At 40.4% G+C, this 21,689-nt stretch overlaps 1 protein-coding gene across 1 annotated transcript in view; it reads left to right on the top strand.

Annotated features, from left to right (window-relative positions):
- Positions 1 to 21,689, top strand: part of EXT1 (exostosin glycosyltransferase 1) — a 314,004-nt gene that overhangs the window by 275,454 nt on the left and 16,861 nt on the right. Inside the window, exons 4-7 of the mRNA XM_070382194.1 lie at positions 4,163 to 4,282; positions 11,640 to 11,772; positions 15,590 to 15,708; positions 17,155 to 17,250. Coding sequence (XP_070238295.1) covers positions 4,163 to 4,282; positions 11,640 to 11,772; positions 15,590 to 15,708; positions 17,155 to 17,250 — 468 coding nt within the window. The remainder of the gene's footprint in view (positions 1 to 4,162; positions 4,283 to 11,639; positions 11,773 to 15,589; positions 15,709 to 17,154; positions 17,251 to 21,689) is intronic.

The following is a 21,689-nucleotide window of genomic DNA, read 5'->3' as shown; positions in this document are numbered from 1 at the left end:
TTAACAGAAATAGAAAAACAGTCCTAAAATTTGTGTGGAACCAGAAAAGACCCCAAATAGCCAAATCAATCTTAAGAGAAAAAGAATAAAGCTGGAGTATCATCATCCCTAGTTTCAAACTATATTACAAAGCTACAGTCATTAAAACAGTGTAATACTGGCATAAAAACAGGTATATAGCTCAATAGAACAGAATGGAGTGCCCAGAAATAAATCCATGCGTATATATCAACTAAACTTCTACAGGGATGCCTAATAAAAGTCTGAACATCTCAATAGCTGCCTGGTACGGGGGAATATGATATTCACAGAGAAATCCCAGGTCAGGAATAGTCAGTCACTGAGAATTTTTAAAGGCATTTTGTGCAATGATGCTTTAGCTTCAGCATAAATTGCCACACTCTTTTCTCTAAAATGATGTAATATTTTAATCATTTATTTCATGACTTTGTACTTTACCTTGAACTACCACAAATATTTGTAGAATTATATTTTTTTAAATGTCCTGCTGGCCAGTCTGCTGACTGACTGGTAAAATAACTCAGTACTCCCCCCTAAAGTCACAGGTGAAATATCTGTAACCAAGAGTGCAATCAATTATAGCAAGGCCAGCTGAACACAGCTTCCAAAACATGCCTTGTGTCTGGTATTCAGATCTATGATCTCCAAGGCCCCTGGGACCACAGAAGTAGGAGAAGAACATGTGACCTAGTAGAGTTCTCCCTAGGTGCGTGCCTAAAAACATTCACTCATAGAAGGCCTAACAAAGTGATAGATGTGGTTCTTTTCCATGTTGCCTTTTTCCTTCCTCCTTTGATTTTTTTTTTAAAGATGCATGCTCATTAAAGGAAATTTGGGAATGAAAAATACCAGCCATAATTTCTCCAATTGTGTACCCATGCTCTCGTGAATGATATGAATAAGTTGGGAGTTTGTCTTTGAAATGGAGTGGATTCCGGGGTACTGAACTGTGGTTGTCTGATCTCTGCCATTTCACCAGAGTTGATTCTCCAGAAGCATTTCACCTTCTGAAGCAACATTTTGGCTTGATGCTGCGGGTTTTGTTTTTCATTGTGCACCCACTCAAACTCTTTGGCATTTTCCGCTCAAATGCAGTCTGTCTGCACAGCTGCCTCCATATTGAATGACGACTGAACTGTCATTGACAATGGTTTTAAAGAACTGGCACCCAGCCCAAATGTCTGCTCTGGGAAATGTTTTTGTTATGTTACCATTTTTCATTTCCTGTTTTAGAACAGCTCAGATGTTTTTATTTGCATATAGTCTTGTCGTCATGTCACCAAGAGAGCTTACTGTTGCTTTCCTGTATCTATCTTGGTAGATTCCATTAGTACGGTTACCATGCATGACCTTTTATTAAGACTTCACTGGGTTCTGCCACTTCGAACAATCTGGCAAAATTGCAATTAATTTATCACTTTCCTGTACCTGTCTCTCGGGACAAGCAGATTAATAACCAATAGCCAAATGCCATTAAAACTTGGAACTCTGTCTTTTCAATCAATTGGAATTATCTTCCAGAGCACTTTGCAGACTGCTGTCAGACACGTGTATGCACAGACGGGTAGAATATATTTCACTTGATATAGTAACAGCAAGATGTGGCTTATGTAAGAGAGGGGATGTATTGATAGGCTCATGTGTCATATGCCATTCTGCCTTCCTAACCACAGTCTACTCAGTTTTCTGGAGACCACATAGTGATGATAGCTTTTGACATTTTTCTAATGGACTGGTTCCTCATCATCACAATAAAACAGTGAAGTATCAACCTGTACGACCCTTAGAAAATACCACTGACACTCAGAAGAGGGCATGATGATGAAAATTGAAGATGATAATTTTTTCCTAATCTTTCTTTGGCTATCTGGGTAATTTTCTCAGTAAATAAAATTAAATGTTCTTTGACTTATCAGGGATTGATGATCTGAATGGTTTCTCCACCTTCTTCAAGGATATTTTATTTCCCCTTGACCTTGAGCTGTGATTTCAGGCAACTATTTTTCTCCATTGCCTGTTGCCTTCATGCTGCTTCAGTATTGAGAATCCAGACATACACTGGGGCTGCAGATTTAGTATCTGCTTTTGGACATCGCAAGTGAGCTTGTCCTTATGTAGGTACTGTGAAACAGTTCTCTGGCTTCCTGTAGAAGTGGTCTTGAAAAAAAAAAAGTTCCTGCTTCCTTCCCCATCCACTGGAAATTCAGATGTAGTCTTAGTCACGATGTCATGGCTAACTTTCTTATTAAAACAGCTAGTAGAGCATTCCTGCTTCAGTCCAGGCTCCCATGCCTCTCTGCTTAGTTACATATTAGGGAGGCAAGCATGCAGAAAGAGGTGAGCACAAAAGGGCACTTGATAATCACAAGGAATCTCCCCTGAGAATGTAGGCTCCATAAATGAAACAGACCTTGGGCTTTAGGTGAAGATAAGGAGCAAGCTAAGGTAACTCACTAGACAGCCAGGAAGTACATTTCAGAGCTCCAGACCCAAGCAAGTTCATAGGCAAACATTAAGCAATTGGTCCAACTTTTCATATCATCACCCTTAAGTCAATAGCAATAGTAGTAGTAATAATTACTTTGTCAGTTAAACGTCCCATGTGTTAGGCATTGTGTGAAGCACTTACGTGCTCTTCATTACAACCTTACAGTGATGTTAGAACTGTATCGCTGTTTTATAACTGAGGAGATGGAATCTTTGAGACATCAAGTAACTTGTTCAAGGAAGCACAGCTAGTAAGCTGTAGAGCCAAGACTCTTACCTTGGTCTGACTCCCATTTTCCTGTACTGCTAGTGAAAATAATAATATTCCTTCGGTGGCTTCAGATGGCTGTGGTCAATTTGACTTTTATTTATTAAGTAGCTACTACAGGCATACCTCATTTATTTTACTTTGCTTTATTGTGCTTCATAGATGCTTTTTTTTTTTTTTTTAACAAATTGAAGGTTTGTCATAAGCCTGTGTTGTCAGATGATGGTTAGCATTTTTTTTTTACTTTGAATAAAGTATTTTAATTAAGGTATTTACATTGTGCTTTCAGACATTACGCTACTGTATACTTAATAGACTATAGTGCCCAAGTAACTTTTAGATGGACTGATGGTGGTGGTGGTATACAGTGGTGTCTGACTTTTGTGACCCCGTGAACTGTAGCCACCAGTCTCCTCTGTCCATGGGATTTTCCAGGCAAGAATGCTGAGTGGGTTGCCACCTTCTACTCCAGGGGATCTTCCTGACTCAGAGATCGAATCCGTGTCTCTTGCATTTCCTGCATTGGCAGGTAGATTCTTTACCACTGTACCACCTGGGAATCCTCTGGATGCACTGAAAAACCAAACAAATTTTGTGTGACTCGCTTTATTGTGATATTCATTTTATTGCAGTGGTCTGAAACAGAACCCACAGTATCTCTGAGGTGTGTCTGTATATAAAAGCCACTCTCCTAGCTAGAAAGTGTTTAGCTGGATGGACAGGGCATAAATCCTTCCTTTAAAATTGTGTAGCCTGGTAGGTAGCAGTGTTGGCTAAGCACACATGACAGCTCGTGTTAGTTTGGGGTAAGCACTAGAGCCAAAAAGAGAGGTCTGGGGAGCAGAAAGCTCTCAGGGAGAGAAAAGGGATACCTGCACATAGAAATAATTACCCTCAGCTGCATATTAAATGGACAGACTCCGAGACATTCCCTAAAAGGTCCTTCTGTAGGTCATTAGTAGTCCTGAGGGTGGCATGTCTTAGAAGTGCTTGGGACATAATGGCTCTCAGCTTTGCTCCAAGACTGTAGCCCCTTCTCTGCAGGATTTGATTGTTCACGGGCAGGTTCAAGGGCATGTGGGATTCTTAGAAAATGGCAGAGGAATGCTACACAAGTGATAAGCTGCTACCAAATCTTAGAAGTGAGCTCTAACTGTTGTGTATTTGGTCATTAAAGGTCATCATTGCTGACTCCCAGTAAGTGCTGTTTTTAGCTAACACCTCTTAAGGGCCTTTCAGTCTAGGGGTTGGTGGTTTTTAGTAGATCTGTATGCTAGAAGCAGAATGCTATGAAGAAAAAAACTCTAACCTGAGTGAGTTATTGTGATCAAATGGCATCTCATTGTTTTCCAGTTATAGTTATTATGTGTTCACCTTGTGTTACAGATTCCTTCTACAATCAGGTCTATTCATCAGGATAAAATCCTAGCACTTAGACAGCAGACACAATTCTTGTGGGAGGCTTATTTTTCTTCAGTTGAGAAGATTGTATTAACTACACTAGAGGTAAGTGAGATGCCTTGGCTTTCAGTCTCGAATAATGGTCCTTTATGTGTTTCTCTTAGCCTCCTCTTTTGCTGTTGTCAATGTGTAATTGGTCAAATGCGGCAACACTGAGCTTTCTGCACTTGGATGTATCAGTTAACCGCTTTGACCTGCTCTCCATTCTTGACGAGCTCCACAGAGGAACACTAACTTAGGAGGAATACACTCCTTGACACAGAGATCGGCTCTGACTTATATCATTTCAGAGACAGGTAGCTAATGATTGGCCTGTCATTCACACTCATGGCATCCTTTGAAGGCGTATTTCTGGAGTCCACTTAAGAAACAGTAAGCAAGTAGGGGAAAATCTCCCATTCTAAATATATGAATAGTTTACTGGGTACTGTAGTCCAGTGGCATTCGGAAACAGCCAAATTCATTCTCAAGATACATGCAACCCACCCGTCATTATCACAAGGATGTGTTAAGAAAATAAGAATTACACTCATCTAGTGCAGAAAGTGTTAAGCTTTATAAAATCAGAAAATCTTCCAGGCAGATGGGTGCCCATCTTCAAGTTGCTTTTTTTAAGGCAGGAGGAAAAAAAGAAAGGGAAACATGGGGATGATTAAAACCTTTGGAAGTAGAGCAGAGAGCGGTGGCCTGAGGCTACACCAAAGTAGCACAAATTGCTGAGAAAAGATTTCGGAATCTGCACTCACAAATTACAGGAAGCAAAGCAGAGGTTCTCAGGTGTAGCCCAGCAGCGAGGTAATTCTGAGGTGTCTGTAACATGAGGTGGGGGCATTCGTGGCCTCACTTTCAAAGTATTTTCTTTGGAAACGTGATTACCGCTCCAGAAGCTAATGTCACTGGGAGTATGCAGTATGATCATTCTAATATATACCAAGAAAATGGAAGTCATCCTGTTTTGTGCATATCACTGCTGTCTTGCCATCCTGGGTACCAGAGCCAATGCTGGTCATACCCCAGCCACCCTGGGACGCTTACCTACCTGAGGCCTGGCCTTGGCTTCTGCTCTCATGGGGCTGGGCTCTACCAAAGTGTCCTCTCTGGGTGCACTGATTTCATCATGGAACTTAGTGAAAAGATATTTAGTACCCAGGTCCACCCATGAACGGGGACAGGGTAGAATACCTTCCAAGGGCTTCTTTATTACAAGCAAATTCCTCTTATTCATCCAAATCACCCTCCTCAATGAAAATTAAGTTTCACTTGCATTCATAGCAGCAGATTTGAACATGTAATAAATTCTACCTTTTGTTTTTGACCATGTCCTCCATCTAAGACTCTTCTAAGAACCTTCTTAAGGAAAGTTGAATGTGAATTGTGCTTAGATTTTTTGTTGTTGTTGCTGGGTTTTTTTTTTTGGGGGGGGGGAATGAGTGCTTTTTATCAAAGAAGTGCATGTTCCTTTTAGAAAATAATGGAAAATACTTACAGCACAAAAATAAAATAATCTATTCATACAATTCACTATTGACATATATACACACATATAAACATATATATATTCATTTTTTTCTATGCAAATGCATAAATATGTTGTCATTTTTAATTTAAAGAAGAATCTTTCCATACTTAGTTTATAACCTGTTTTTTCTCCTTAATAATATATTAAGGTTATCTCATTAGATTTTTCTATAGTTATTTTAATGACCAATATTCCATTCATAATATCATTTAACTCCATTAATTAATCCCCATTTGAGACTACTACAGTTGTTCTATTTTTTCATTGTTATACACGTCCTTGAAGAAAATAGCCTCAGTGACAAATTGTTATGCAGGTTCAAGATTACTTTCTTAGGATAAAATTCTTGAATTCGAAGTCCTGATTCAAAGAATATGCCAAATGCTAAGATTTCTACATGAATTGTCAATTTTCCTGCAATAGAATTAACTAATTTATATTCCCTTCAGCTTATATGAGAGAACTTATTTTAATTATTATTATTATTTTTTTTTTTACCTTCACCATATTGGACATTATATCCTTCAAACTGGTAGATCATTATTTTCTTAAGATTTTAGTAAGAAAGATTTTTCAGTATTTCTTGCTCAGGCAGCTCACAAAGAAAGAAATAGAAATGGCCACAAAATGTTCTCATTAATTTTTAAGAGCTTATTATATGAAAAATATTAACCCTTTGATTCTTTTCTTACAAATATTTTCCCCTAATTTGTAGTAGGCCTTTCTGTTTTGTTTGTGATTGGGAAGTCTTTTCACTTGTGCCTTTTCCATTTGCTACTATTTAGAAAGGACTTTTTGACTCATAATTTTATTTATGCGTAACCTGCATACACGTATTTTCTAGTATTTATTTTTATTTTGGGGCTTCCCAGGTGGCACTAGTGGTAAAGACCCTGCTTGCCAATGCTAGAGATGTAAGAGATGTGGGTTAGATCCCTGGGTTAGGAAGATTCTCCTGGAGGAGGAAATGGCAACCTACTTCAGTATTCTTGCCTGGAGAATCCCATGGACAGAGGAGCCTGGCCGGCTATGGTCCATAGGGTCGTAGGGAGTTGGACATGACTGAAGCAACTTAGCATGCACCCACACACTTTTTTTAAAGCTTTGTATTTTGTACTGGAGTATAGCCAATTAATTTTTTTTAATGCAATTTACTTTGTATGTGATCTGTGTTGAAAAACCTAAACCATCCTTTTTTTTTTTTTTTTTACCAATTGTTCTGTATTTGTCCCAGTACAGTTTTTTTTTTTACATTTTTATTTGATTTTTTTTTTTTTTGGCCACACCACACAGCTTATGGGATCTTGGTTCTCAGACCAGAGATTGAACCCAGGCCCTTGACAGTGAGAGCATGGAGTCCTAACCAGTGGACCACTAGGGAGTTCCCACAATAGATTTCTTAAGTTATTCTTTCCTCAGTGTTTCCACTTGCCACTTTTATGCATCTTTGGCTATACACTGAGACCACGTGTTTTCATTTCTTCACCCTATATTTCATCTCTTGGTGAACCTCTATTTATTAACTGACCTGCTATGGTTGACTGTTACTGTTGTCTCTAATTCATTCATTCTTTTTTTTATTTTTTAAATAGAGATAGCCCTTTATCCAATGAATGACTTTCCACGTGTATCTTAGACTATCTCTTTAGAATGGAGTCCTTGAAATAGGATTACTCAGGCCAAGGGTCCAAGCACGACTAAGACTCATGATATGTATTGCCAAATTACCCTTCAGAAAGGGTGTATCCATCTAGATTCCCACAAGCCATCTGGGGACGACCCTCTTTCACTGTAACCTTATCAACCTTCAGGATCATAATTAAAACAAACATGCACAACTTTGCTAATTTGCCAGATGAAAGATGGTATTTCGTTAATTCCGTTTCTTTTGAGTATGGTTTATTGCATAGCTCTGGTCTCTTGCCTGCTAACTTAGCAGTGCTCAATTATCCTATAATAGCAGTTGGATATGTTATATTCATCAGCATAGGATCTTAAGCCAAGCTGTTTTCATCTCTGTGCCTGGAAAGGCCTACTTCTCCTTGGATCTGAGCCAGGCAGTTCTTTAGAGAAAACACAGTTGTTTTTAAAACACTACAAACCATATACTTCATTCAAATTTATAGCAACTGTCAAAATCCCCTCATATAGTTCCAAAATTGGATTGTAACAGTTTGACCTCTCAATTGAATTGCATGAGAGATACCATCCAGTTTCCCTTTTTAAATCAGAGCTCAAATTACCCTAGGATCCAATGTAAACAGAAAAGCAGAGAAAAATAGCAGAAAATGCCATCCACATACACAGATAAACAGCCAACAGTGTTCATAAGAACGATTTAACTATCACAAATCAAAAATTCCTACTTGGCTTAGAACTTGGATAATGTGAATTCTTCAGTCCCTGCTGGAGTGCCTGCTGTCTGAGGATTATTCGGCATTACCCTTGGACAGCATAGATTTGAAGGTCTCTTGCTAAGGGGATGTTCTACACTCAGGCTTTTTCTTGCTTCTGTGCTGTATTCTGGGTCACGGGAAGGGAATTACTTGCTCTTTGGAGATTATGAGCCTTAGAGTTGTAGCAGTGCTTAGATAAAATTGGAAACAGGATGCTTCGTCCTTCTCTCTAACACCAGGGTCAAGTTGTGCGTACATTCGACTGTGTCGCACTCTGTCCTGCTTGGGATTTGGCTAGTATTTCCAGGCTGATTGAAATTTCCGAATTCTGCACCTTAGAATTAAGGAGCTATTTAATAAGAGCTAGGCTCTTTGGAGCTTGTTTTTTTGGTGCAGATTGAGAAGTAAGGATAGGAACAGTGATAAAATGCTGCAAAAATAATGTTCATGGATTCCATTATTTGTCAGAATATTGTATGACAGTAACTTGGCACTAAGGGCTGAACCCTAGGAACTCAGTTGGAATCAGGCTGAGCAAAAGAAAAGGGTGTGAAATTGTCATAACACATGAGAACAGCTCATGGTAGCTTGGAAAGCACAATTTAAAGTGAAGTTCTATGAAGGAGTCTCCATTTCTCTCTTCACTTATCTCTAACCGTACACATTCAGACCATAGTATTGCTGATGCTGCTGTACAATGAAAATTTAAAATCAGTGAGAGAATAGAAATAGAAGATTAGTTTGGAGCAAGGTGGCATATGGCAGCCCTGCATGTATTAGGCAACACTGCATTTGTCAAAAGACCAAGTCAGGGTCACCTAGAATGGCTGTAGCCTGTAACCAATAGTCTATTATTTTAAAAATAGAGGGCACATAAAGATGAAAAATAAGGAGCCTGTCATTCTTCCCTTTGAATTCACATTAATAAGAAATACTATCCTTACTGAAGGTACCATGTGGGGCTATAAGGAAAAAAAATTGTGTAAATTTTTCGTGATTGTGTGTTTTGATTTTCTTTATAGTATCCAACCTTTAAATATGATGTCTTTGTCCACAACAATTAAGAGTGAGTACCAAGGATCCAGGAAGCTGTCCAGTGTAGCATTAGGGAGACTTAAGCATTAGGAGAGGGACGAAATGACCTTTCTATTTGGTAAAATAAGATCTGTCAAACTTTTGATAAGCCAAGTTGATATCAACCTTTCAGAAAGACAGTTGACAGTACATATGAACAGCCTTTAAAGTGTTCATACCCTTTGACAAAATCTTAAGGCATCAGTCCTAAATGTGGCAAGTTTTAGCTCATAAATATGTTCACTGATTTGCATGGAAATAATTGCACTATTATTGGTCATTTAGGATAAGTAAACCATGAATATTATTAATAATATGGAAAGATCTGTAATATATAATACTTATGGTAGTATAGCTGTGTAAAAATGGGAAAATCCATGCTTAGACAATGAACACAGGAATGAGATTTTTTTTTTAAGGCAAAAAAAAAAAAAAGTCATAAGTATGAAGACTTAGGCAACTATTCCTAACAGATTCTGGAGGTTGTTGTAATTAATGTGATATTTTACTGCTTATTACATATGAGGATAGTAAGTCATAAAGGTGGCAAACTGCTTGACCTGGATTATATTCAGCATTTGTTATTGCTGTTCTACCTTTTTTGATATTGCCCTGTCAAGATCTGTTTGAAGAGCGTATAATGTGCTTTTTGGTATTTCAGAAGAATACTATGACTTATCATATCCCTGAACTCAAAAAGATGGCAGTGTTGTGATACTGAACCAAAAAGAGTCGACACTGAGATTCATACCATCCAGAGACCCAAAGTGAATGGGGATTCAATTTGTGACATCTCTGAGTTCTGTGTCACTTGTATGTAGGTTGGATGTATGACACAGTCTTCTATCAATGTGTTCTGTGTCTTGATATCCAGAGTTTAAGTGACCACATGCTTGAAGGTGTATAAATTTGGAAAGCAAAAAAAAAAAAAAAAAGGACCTGAATGAAAACTTATAAAGGAAAATAAGTAGACAGTAGAATAGGAAAGTACAAATAATTAAAAACTGGAATAAATGGTGTACAAAGTGGAATTGCAAACCATGTAAAAACTCTTCACAACCATGACAATTTTCTTATAGTTAATGCCTAGACAACAGCATTTTAACATATCTTTGCTGTACCGCAAAGAACAAACATTAACATTTGAGTGAAGTTTCTAAAATCTTGCCCAAATTTGAAACCTCTACCAAGTCATATAAAACAAGACGTTTTAATCTAAGGAAAAGAGAAACTGCAGAAATCATTGAACTAAGATATTTGAGTTCTAAATTTCCTCCTTGCTTCCTTTCTTCTCTTATTAAAAAATATAAACACGATAAGGTTTGTAAAGATAAACGTAGCTCACTTTATTACTTGTCTAGCCACCATGTGGGATGAGATGAGGGTGGTAATAACCTTAGCAAATAATACACCTCCATTTAAAATGGTCTGTACTTAAATCACATTGCATTAAATGGGGACCCGGAAAATGATGATTTTGGTCTTAAATCTCTAGAGATATATACTAGGCTTTTTCTCTTTTTTAAGCACACATACACACAAAAAAAAATCGTTGAAAATTTGAAATTCTGTATCAAGTTAATTATTTGCCAAATCATATCTTAATGAGTAGATGGTATAATTACAAGAATTTGAAAGTCACAGAGAGAAATCTGTAAAGTAGACTAATCACCTTCATCTGACAAATGATTCAGGATGGGGGAATGTTTGACTCTAAATGTAGAATTTAATGATCTGCAAGGTCTTCAAGTCCAAAGAAACTAATGAACTAGCTTGGCTATTATTAGTCTTCATATGCCATGGTTTTTGTCCTATTATGTAGGTTGTTTTGAGCATTTGTTAGTTAACTCACTACTTTCTGAGATTAAAGTTAGAAAGCCTGCAGCTAACTAGTACCCCAAAGTCCTACAATTGAATTTGAAAGGGCAATGAAACTATGTCAAACAAATAAACCTGCCTCCTGAATTAAAGGAACAGATCAAAAGCTCAGCTGCTTATAGAAGGTGCATGCCTTCAAGATGCTCCCAGCTCAATCTCTGCATGGACATCTCTGTGCACTGAGAACCAGATCTTCATGTTAGAAGATCAGCCATTAAGGAAATTAACTCTTCTACACACTCTACTTTGAAAGGAGCACGGACTTAACAATAGAAAGACAAGAAAGAATTTATGGTGAAACTGAAGTATAATTAGACAATTGGATTAACCACCTCTTTCCTTTCTCTCTCTCCTTCTCTTCCAACACTCTGTCACTTTCTATGTATCCCAGACATTTTTATCATTGGAGAATGGGGGGTGGGGGTAGACCCAGTACTTTTACTGGCATTAGCCCTCAAATTTGGCCTGAATGTGTTCCTCATTAGATATCATCAGAGTCTCCTCCTCACCATATGCCAATGTTTTTGTTTTCTAGATTATTCAGGACAGAATATTCAAGCACATATCACGCAACAGTTTAATATGGAACAAACATCCTGGGGGATTGTTCGTCCTACCACAGTATTCATCTTATCTGGGAGATTTCCCTTACTACTATGCTAATTTAGGTAAGTGAATGCCTTCCCCGGAGCTTTTCTGGTTTACCCTCCAAATGTTGTTCGGAACTCAAGTCCCTCGATTTTTTTATTCCATCGCAGTGTCTTTGTAACACCCTGTGTTGGAGACTGCTTTCTAGAGCCCTGTCCTAAATGGTTTATCAAGGTCATGAATTATAAATCCAGTTGCTGCTGCTGCTGCTGCTGCTGCTAAGTCACTTCAGTCGTGTCCGACTCTGTGTGACCCCACAGACAGCAGCCCATCAGGCTCCCCCGGCCCCTGGGATTGTCCAGGCAAGAACACTGGAGTGGGTTGCCATTTCCTTCTCCAGTGCATGAAAGTGAAAAGTGAAAGTGAAGTCGTGTCCGACTCTTAGAGACCTCATGGACTGCAGCCTACCAGGCTCCTCCGCCCATGGGATTTTCCAGGCAGGAGTACTGGAGTGGGCTGCCATTGCCTTCCAGCAGAGCCCTGCAAAGTGAAAAACTCATTCCTGATCTGAGCCGCTGTTCTTTACGTTTAGTAGAATCATTGCTTTTTAAGAAAAAGGCTCCCCAAATTACAGATCATTCTGAACACGACAATCTAAGTAATCTAAGTGAAAGTTGCTCAGTCGTTCCCTCTCTTGTGCGACCTCATGGACTGTGGCCTGCCAGGCTCCTCTGTCCATGGAATTCTCCAGACCAGAATACTGGAGTGTTTTGCCATTCCTTTCTGTAGGGGAATCTTCCCAACCCAAGGATCAAACCTGGGTCTCCTGCATTGCAGGTGGATTTTTTACTGTCTGAGCCACCAGGGAAGCCCCAACATGACAATGAGTTTGCTATAATTTTGAGTCTTATCATGTATAAAATGAATCTAAGAGAACTCTTCCTACAATTTTTTCTCTCCACGATCCTAACTTCTCTGTCTCAGAACAAAGAAAAACCAAACTAATAAAGGGAAAGGGAAAAGATTTAAGAATATAGGACAGAGGACAAACTTATGCACTTCATTCCACATTTATTATGCTCGTCTTCTGTGCCGTGTTAATGCAGCGCTAGGTGGTAGGAATAAAAAGTCAAAGGAGATATAAGCTCTGCTCTCAAGCAGCTTTTGTGCTCAGTCGCTCAGTCGTGTCCTGCTCTTTGCAAACTCACGGACTATAGCCCACGAAGGTCATCTGTCTATGGAATTTTCCAGTCAAGAATGTTGGAGTGGCTTGCCATTTCCTTCTCCAGGCAACTTTTAGCCTGGTCATAATGAGGAAAAGGAAACAGGTGGAGAGATGAAGCTTTACAAAAGGCTACCGTTATCGCCATAGACATTTATGTATTGGGCGGGCCAAAAAGTTCATTTGGGTTTTTCTGCACCATCTTATGGAAAAACCTGAACAAACTTTTTGGCTGCCCCAGTATTTGGAGCCCCATTTGCTCTAATGTTGGTAACATTTTGGACATTTCCCTTCAGTCACAGTTCCAAATTTGAGAAACCTTGGGATAATAAAGCATCCTTCAAATTGATGTGGCAAGAAGATTCCAGATTTTTGTGTGGAGTCAGTCGAGTTAGCACATTAGAAGTGTGTAAATGTTGCTTCTTAAACCATTACAGGAAAGTCTAAAAGCAGTGACTTGTCCTTACTGTTAAGGGAACCCCCTACATCATATTTATTCTTCTTACTTGGCAAAGCCTTAAATGTGTATTTCACTAGTGGGAAGGCTAGTTTCTTTCCAACATGAAACTGAAGTACTAGTCAGATGATGGCATTTTCTCTGCAAAAGATCCATATAATTCTTTGAGGTATACACTGTAATTCTTCCCTTTATCAGTCACTCTCAAAGCTTAACTTCAGTGTCCTTTCAGTGTCTTGTTCATATTTAAGCTGCTAAAATGTGAAATTAGTGGGTCTATACTAATGACGTTTTCTAAAATTTAATTTGTTATTTTATTTATTTTGTTTATTTAATTATTTATTTATTTTATTTATTTAATTTGTTATTATAATTCATGATGAATTTTGGATTTCACATTTATTCCTTTTGTTTTAAATGTTAAACAAATTTATTGGCAGCATGACCCCTCCCCTCCAAAATAAAAGCTGTTCTATCATCTATAAATACTGCTTATTCTAATAGTCTAATAAGAGCTCTACCATAGTATTAATGTTTCTTAGTCTGCTTTTCTTTTTTTTTAATTGAACGATGATTGCTTTATAATATTGGTTTGATTTCTGCTGTACATCAACTTTAATTAGCTATAGGTATACATATGTCCCCACTAATGAAGTTTTAAGAGGCTTTTAACCTGGCTCCTGTTTCTCAGTGAGTTCTCAGGAAAAGACTCATTTGCAGAAGAAGCCATCTCACTGCTTTCTCTTTGGTGGCAGTTATTTTGCGCGTGTATGATACCTTTCCACCTTGGGCTTCAGAGCACACAGTTGGCAGAGGTCTGAACCACATGCTTTTTCTCTCGGCTGTGTTTCCCTGCTACGTAAAGAAGAGACTTCTTGGGAGTAGAGCAGCTTCCACCCCAAAATAATGGTGGTGGTGACAGTGATGGTGGTGGTGGTGGTGAGCTCATGCTGAGCGCTTGGTGTTTGCAGGTCCTGCTCTAAATGCTCTGTATGCATTAGCTCGCTTAAATGCGTTCTCATAACAACCCTGTAACTTTGTTGCTGTTGCCATCAGTCCCATTTCACTGCTGTGGAGACACAGAGGGTTAAGTAATGATCCCACCACCACTCAGTGATGGAACTGGGCTTCAGACCTAGACACTTAGGCTCTGGATGTTGGCCTTTTAACCTTGACCACTTGCTGGTTTTTATCTGAAATAGTAGCGATCAGGCAAAAACCCTTCAAAATGGCAGCATAGGAAAAAAAATTTGCAAAGCCAGCAACCAACAAGAGATTAATCTCCAAAATATACAAACAGTTCATGCAGCTCAATATCAAAGAAACAAACAATCCAATCAAAAAGTGGGCAGGAGATCTCAATAATGATTTCTCCAAAGAAGACATACAGATGCCCATAAAACACATGAAAAGATGCTCAAAACCACCAGTTATTAGAGAAAGGCAGATCAAAACTACAATGAGGTATCAGCTCACACCAGTCAGAATGGCCATCATCAAAAAAACCTGCAACAGTAAATGCTGGAGAGGGTATGGAGAAAAGGGGATCCTCTTACCCTGTTGGTGGGAATGTAAACTGGTGCAGCCACTATGGAGAACAGTATGCAGGTCCCTTAAAAAATAGAGCTACCATTGTGACCCAGCAATCTTACTCCTGGGCATGTATCTGGAGAAAACCATAATTCAAAAAGATACATGCACCCCAGCATTCATGGCAGCACTGTATACAATAGCCAAGACATGGAAGCAACCTAAATGCCCTTTAACTATATCACTAAGAATAAGATATATGCACATACCCTGGAAGAGAGAGCACATTTACTAAAATCCAGCCTAGGATGTAAGTAACTAGAGTTATACCCTTTCTTGAGTAAAGAGTGGTGAGTAATGTTATGTGTGTGTGTATAATTAGACTCTGGGTGCCTAAAAAGCAGAAGGGAGATCAAAGATGTATCCCCGAGGGAGGAAGGAAAAGGCCATCAAAGGAAAAATCTGGAAATGGGCCTTAAACTGTAAATTATCCAGGTCTCTAAACTCAGGCAGCAGTTCACTAGCAGCTTTTCACCTTGTTTTTGTTCTGTCAAGACATAAGAGGCAGAGGAAAAATATGCGAGAAGGGAACATTAGCTCTGGGGTGAGGCGATGGAGCAGAGAGGAATAATTTTTGAAGTCTTGTTTCTCAGTGCTTCATTAGGTTGCTCTGCCCTTGCTCTTTCAGGTTTAAAGCCCCCCTCCAAATTCACTGCAGTCATCCACGCGGTGACCCCCCTGGTCTCTCAGTCCCAGCCAGTGTTGAAACTCCTCGTGGCTGCAGCCAAGTCCCAGTACTGTGCCCAGGTGAGTGGGGAGGTAGGGAGGGTTGACCCAGTGCCTGCGCCCTGCCGCTTGGTGGACCAGAGACCCCCCCACTCCTTCCCTGCTACACACTGGCTCCCAGGGACTCATCTCACATCCTACCCTGTTATTCCCCTTTCATTTGTCGTGCCTTGTTACTCCCTTTTCATCAGCTTAGAGGTTCTTGGAAGTGAAATCTGGTACAGGTAATGGGTAGGTTACAAAGAGATCTTTGCCCTGGGGTAAAGTGACGTATATACCAATACCTTTTCTTTTTTTTTTTTTTTTTTAAGATTCCACATATAAGTAGTACTGTGTGGTATTTGTCTTTCTCTTTCTGACTTTCTTCGCTTAGTATGATAATCTATAGATCCATTCATGTTGTTGCAAGCGGCATTATTTCTTTCTTTTTTTTAATTTTAATTTCCTGGCCATGCTCCATGGCATGTGGGATCTTAGTTCCCTGACCAGGGATCAAACCCACGCCCCCTGCAGTGGAAGTGAGGAGTCTTAACCACTAACCACCAGGGAAGTCCCCTAACACACTCTTTAAGGAATATATACACACATTATTTCATCTTTAAGTGTCAAAGTGAAAAACAAACTTCAGAAAGGCCCCTGAAAGGACCCAGAAAACTAAGCTTCAACAGCAGAAACTGACTCGTTGGCGTAAGGCGTCAACTTTTCTTTCACAGCCGCCGTGACTAATTATAAAATTGGGAGCAGAAGATGATATCTATGGTAACAGTGTTTTCCAAATTAGCATTGCTCTCCTACTCTTAACAGTGGTTTTTCTGAATTGTAAATTACACAAGAAGGTTTACATATGAGAAAAGAATGGAGTCACACTGAAGGCTGCATTTGGGGGCTAAACACATTTATTGGCAATAATCAGGCCACAGGAAATAAGCTGCCATCCTGGAGAAGTCGGATCTTGACTTCTCTTCCTTCTCCCACATTGCCTGCTGGAGTGAAGTTCATAGCAGATGTTCAATGTGCATTTTTCTTTAGTTTGATCAAGGCTGTTATCTTCCTCCTCATCATAAGACACCAGAATTTAGAAAACCACTTTTTTAAGAGCCAGCAACCCTGGCATGCCTTCTTTCCTCCCCAGCCTTCTCCTACCCACTTGACATAGGTTTTCTTAGGTTACCCTTCTTGTCCCCTCTCTGGTTGTTAGAGTGATGGGGTTCTGGGGGTTGTGTGGGAGTAGACTCACTTAAAAAAATTTTTTTTTGGAGTATAGTTGTTTTACAGTGTTATGTTAGTTTTGGGTGTACAGAGTGGAGTGGACTCACTTTAAACACAGTTTTGAGGTCTGCCTCTCTGCCTTGCTTAAACACCATCTTCTCTCTTTCTCTCTGTGTGTCTTTAAGAAGAAATGTTGGGTTGGAAGCCTATGTAAATCCAGCCTTACCAAGCCATCTGATGACCCCTTATCCCTTTCAGATCATAGTTCTATGGAATTGTGACAAGCCCCTTCCAGCCAAACACCGCTGGCCTGCCACTTCTGTGCCTGTCATTGTCATTGAAGGAGAAAGCAAGGTAGGACCCTAGGGGACTTCCTGTGGAATCAGCATGGAACCTTCTTTTCTGCAATGGGGCACCTGGGTGTTGGCCTTTGCCATCTTCCTCCTGCCCTTGGGAGGTGCTGGCCCTGGACTACTTTTCCAAAACTATACCTGTGTCTGACTGTCCTTCACTTTGACAGGGCTTTTTTTTTTTTTTGAAGTATAGATGATTTACAACTGTGTTACTTTCTGCTGTATGGCAAAGTGAGTCAGTTATACATATAGGCACTCTTTTTTAGATTCTTTTCCCACGGAGGTCATTATAGAGTGTTGAATAGTATTCCCTGTGCTATACACAGGTCCTTATTACTTATCTATTTTTTTAATTTATTTTTAATTGGAGGATAATTGCTTTACAGTGTTGTATTGGTTTCTGCCATGTAACATGAATCAGCTGTAAGTATACATATATCCGGAGAGGGCAATGGCACCCCACTGCAGTACTTTTGCCTGGAGAATCCCATGGACGGAGGAGCCTGGTGGGCTGCAGTCCATGGGGTCACTAGAGTTGGACGTGACTGAGCGACTTCCCTTTCACTTTTCACTTTCCTGCATTGGAGAAGGAAATGGCAACCCACTCCAGTGTTCTTGCCTGGAGAATCCCAGGGACGGGGGAGCCTGGTGGGCTGCCGTCTATGGGGTCGCACGGAGTCGGACACGACTGAAGTGACTTAGCAGCAGCAGCAGCGTACATATATCCCCTCCCTCTTGAGCCTCCCTCCCATCCCTCTAGGTCATCACAGAGCACCAAGTTTATTAAAGTATGGTTGATTTGGGCTTCTCTGGTGGCTCAGTTGGTAAAGAATTTGCCTGCAATGCAGGAGACCTCAGTTCGATCACTGAGTTGGGAAGATCCCCTGGAGGAGGGCATGGCAACCCACTCCAGTATTCTTGCCTGGGAAATCCCATGGACAGAGGAGCCTGGCGGGCTGCAGTCCATGAGGTCACAGAGAGTCAGACGACTGAGTGACTAAGCACAGCACACGTAGTCGATTTACACTGTTGTATAATTTCTCTTGTACAGCAAAATGACTCAGTTAAACACACACACACACACATATTCTTTTTCATATTCTTTTCCATTATGGTTTATCACAGGAGATTGAGTATAGTTCCCAGTGCTGTGCAGTAGGACCTTGTCGCTTATCCAACCTGTTTATCCTGTTTATAATAGCTTGCATCTGCTCATCCCAAAGCCTTCCACCTTTCCCTCCTCCACTGCCCCCCGACCTCTGGGCATCTACAAGTCTGTTCTCTGTATCTTTGTCTGTTTCTGTTTGGTAGATAAGTTCATTTGCATTGTATTTTAGATTCCACAAATAAGTGATATCATATGGTATTTGTCTTCTCTTTCTAACTTACTTTGCTTAGTATGATATTCTGTAGGTTCATCAGTGTTGCTGCAAATAGCATTCTTTCATTCATTTTAATGGCTGAGTAATATTCCATTGTATATATGCACCACATCTTCTTTATCTTCTCATCTGTTGATAGACATTTAGGTTGCGTCCATGTCTTGGCTGTTCTGAATAGTGCTACTATGAACATAGGTGTGCATATATCTTTTGAATTATAGTTTTGCCTGGGTATATGCCTAGAAGTGAGCTTGCTGGACCATATGGCAACCCCCTTTTTAGTTTTTTGAGGAACCACCATACTGTTTTCCATTGTGACAGCCATAGGCTTTCGAGTCAGGGAGTTCTGGATCTTAATACTAACTCTTTAGGAGATATGTGACCCTGTCTGTACTTTCCTTCTCTGAGTCTCAGTTTCCTTATCCACAAAATGGAAATAATACATACCACATGGATAGCAATTAGGAGTAAATGAATTCAGGACCTGGCAAAAGTAATCTTTCTGGAAATGATGAGGATGAAGAAGAGTTGGTGGTGGTGATGCATGAGCTGATTAATGCATTGCTTAGCTGATTAATCTGAATTAGTTGTATCAATGAAAGCAGTGGTTCTTCCTCACACCTATCTTAAAAAAGACATTTCCACTTTATGTTTGCTTTGATTTCTCAATCAGAGACTCTCAGGAGGGCTGGCTGCCTGGCTGGCCCCCTGCTTCCATTCTCCAGCTCATTTTGCCTACAACAGAATGATCTTCACAATCATCTCATAGCCCTTAAGGGACTCCTTTTGCTAATGTTTTCAATTAACATCAGAGACTGTGTACAAGCTGGCCTTTCCTGGCCCTCCCAGTCTGCTCTCTCATTGCTTTTCCTTTACAGACTTGATCATTCACAGTTTACTGCGCTGTGTCCCTTCCCACCTCTAACGGTGGTCTTTCCCATTGCTGTAGGTCTTGACCATCCTCTCTCAACTCTTCATCTGTGTTATCGAAATGTCCATATATTCTTTAAGCCCACGCTGCCTCCTCTTTGAAATGTCTTCTGTTTGTGGCAGCCAGGGATGAGTTCTCTTTTCTCAAGCTCTGCTTTATAATAGCTCTTATCCATTGTGAAGAAATTTGTTGTTATTGTTTGGTCACCAAGTCATGTCCAACTCTTTGCTACCCCATGGACTGCAGCACACCAGGCTTCTGTATCCTTCACCATCTCCCAGAGTTTGCCCAAGTTCATGTCCATTGAATCAGTGCTGCCATCCTACCATTTCATCCTCTGTCGCCCACTTCTCCTTCTGAAGAGATTCAGTTCAGTTCAGTTGCTCAGTCGTGTCCAACTCTTTGCGACCCCATGAACTGCAGCACGCCAGGCCTCCCTGTCCATCACCTACTGCCGGAGTCTACCCAAACCCATGTCCTTTGAGTCAATGATGCCATCTAACCATCTCTGCTCTGTCATCCCATTCTCCTCCTGCCCTCAATCTTTCCCAGCATCAGGGTCTTTTCAAATGAGTCAGCTCTTTGCATCAGGTGGCGATTGTCTCTATTCAATGAAATTTAATAGAAGTTAGTCTCTATTAAATGACACTGATGTTGTCATCTAAGAGACTTTCCCTGTTGGTTCCCAAAGACTTAGGTTGTGAGAGATTGTCTCATGCTAAGTAAACTATCCTTGGGCCAGAATAAGAATTATCAGTGTATTAAGTTGCACCATTTGAAATCATCATTTGAGCTGCCACAGTGACCATTTCATGTAGTTCAGCAGGATGCAGGGAGAACTGTAATGGTCATGTGGACAAGATGGTCCACGCATTGTCTATTCAGTCCCAGTGTAGGCTGCCTACTTACTGTATGCTGGACACTGTGCAACATGCGGGAACACAGTGAGAAAGGTGACAGACACAGTCACACCCTTCCAAGGGCTGGGGTCAAGCAATGTGGTTATCAGAGAGCTACTTGATAAGCATTAAATGAGGAAGTGAAAGTGAGTGAAGTCGCTCAGTCGTGTCCTACTCTTTGCGACCCTATGGACTGTAGTCTACTAGGCTCCTCTGTCCATGGGATTTTCCAGGCAGTAGTACTGGAGTGCATTGCCATTTCCTTCTCCAGGGGATCTTCCCGACCCAGGGATTGAACCCGGGTATGCCACATTGTATACAGTCGCTTTACCATCTGAGCCACCAGGGAAGTCCTAAATGAGGAAAGGGAGGGATTAATCACATGCCTCTTGGCATCAGTTTTGCTTACCCTTCTGAATCCCTCTCACCCATTGGTGTGGTTTCACAAACGGTCTGGCACACAAAAGTTTCCTGCCTGCAACCCCAGTTCCAATGCCTGAGGCCCTGCACAGTGCTCACGTGGATGCTTTTCACTTTGAACTTGGGAATTTTTCATGGTTTGTTTTTATGTTTCCATAGGTAACTAGAACTCCTTCTGGTAGATAGGTCTTTCTTTGACTATGTCAGGATATTCAAACAAGATCCATTCTGTGTGACGGACTGTGAGCCATTCTGACTCCTATGGTTAATTAGTATGCATTTTTATGCTCAGACTTGTTGATTGATTTTATATTTTCACTCCCAGCTAGTAGCCCCAGTTTCTTTATTTCTAGTTCAATTCAGTTCAGTCGCTCAGTTGTGTCCGACTCTTTGCAACCCCATGAACCGCAGCACACCAGGTCTCCCTGTCCATCACCAACTCCAAGTTTGCCCAAACTCATGTCCATTGAGTTGGTAATGCCATCCAACCATCTCATCCTCTGTTGTCCCCTTCTCCTCCTGCCCTCAATCTTTCTGAGCATCAGGGTCTTTTCAAATGAGTCAGCTCTTCTCATCAGGTGACCAAAGTATTGGAGTTTCAGCTTCAACATCAGTCCTTCCAGTGAACACCCAGGACTAATCTCCTTTAGAATGGACTAGTTGGATCTCCTTGCAGTCCAAGGGACTCTCAAGAGTCTTCTCCAACACCACAGTTCAAAGCATCAATTCTTCAGCGCTCAGCTTTCTTCATAGTCCAACTCTCACATCCATACATGACTACTAGAAAAACCATAGCCTTAACTAGATG

Source organism: Bos mutus, chromosome 14 (genome assembly GCF_027580195.1).
Source record: "Bos mutus isolate GX-2022 chromosome 14, NWIPB_WYAK_1.1, whole genome shotgun sequence".
Taxonomy (NCBI): Eukaryota; Metazoa; Chordata; class Mammalia; order Artiodactyla; family Bovidae; genus Bos; species Bos mutus.
This window is presented reverse-complemented; position numbering and strand designations above follow the sequence as displayed.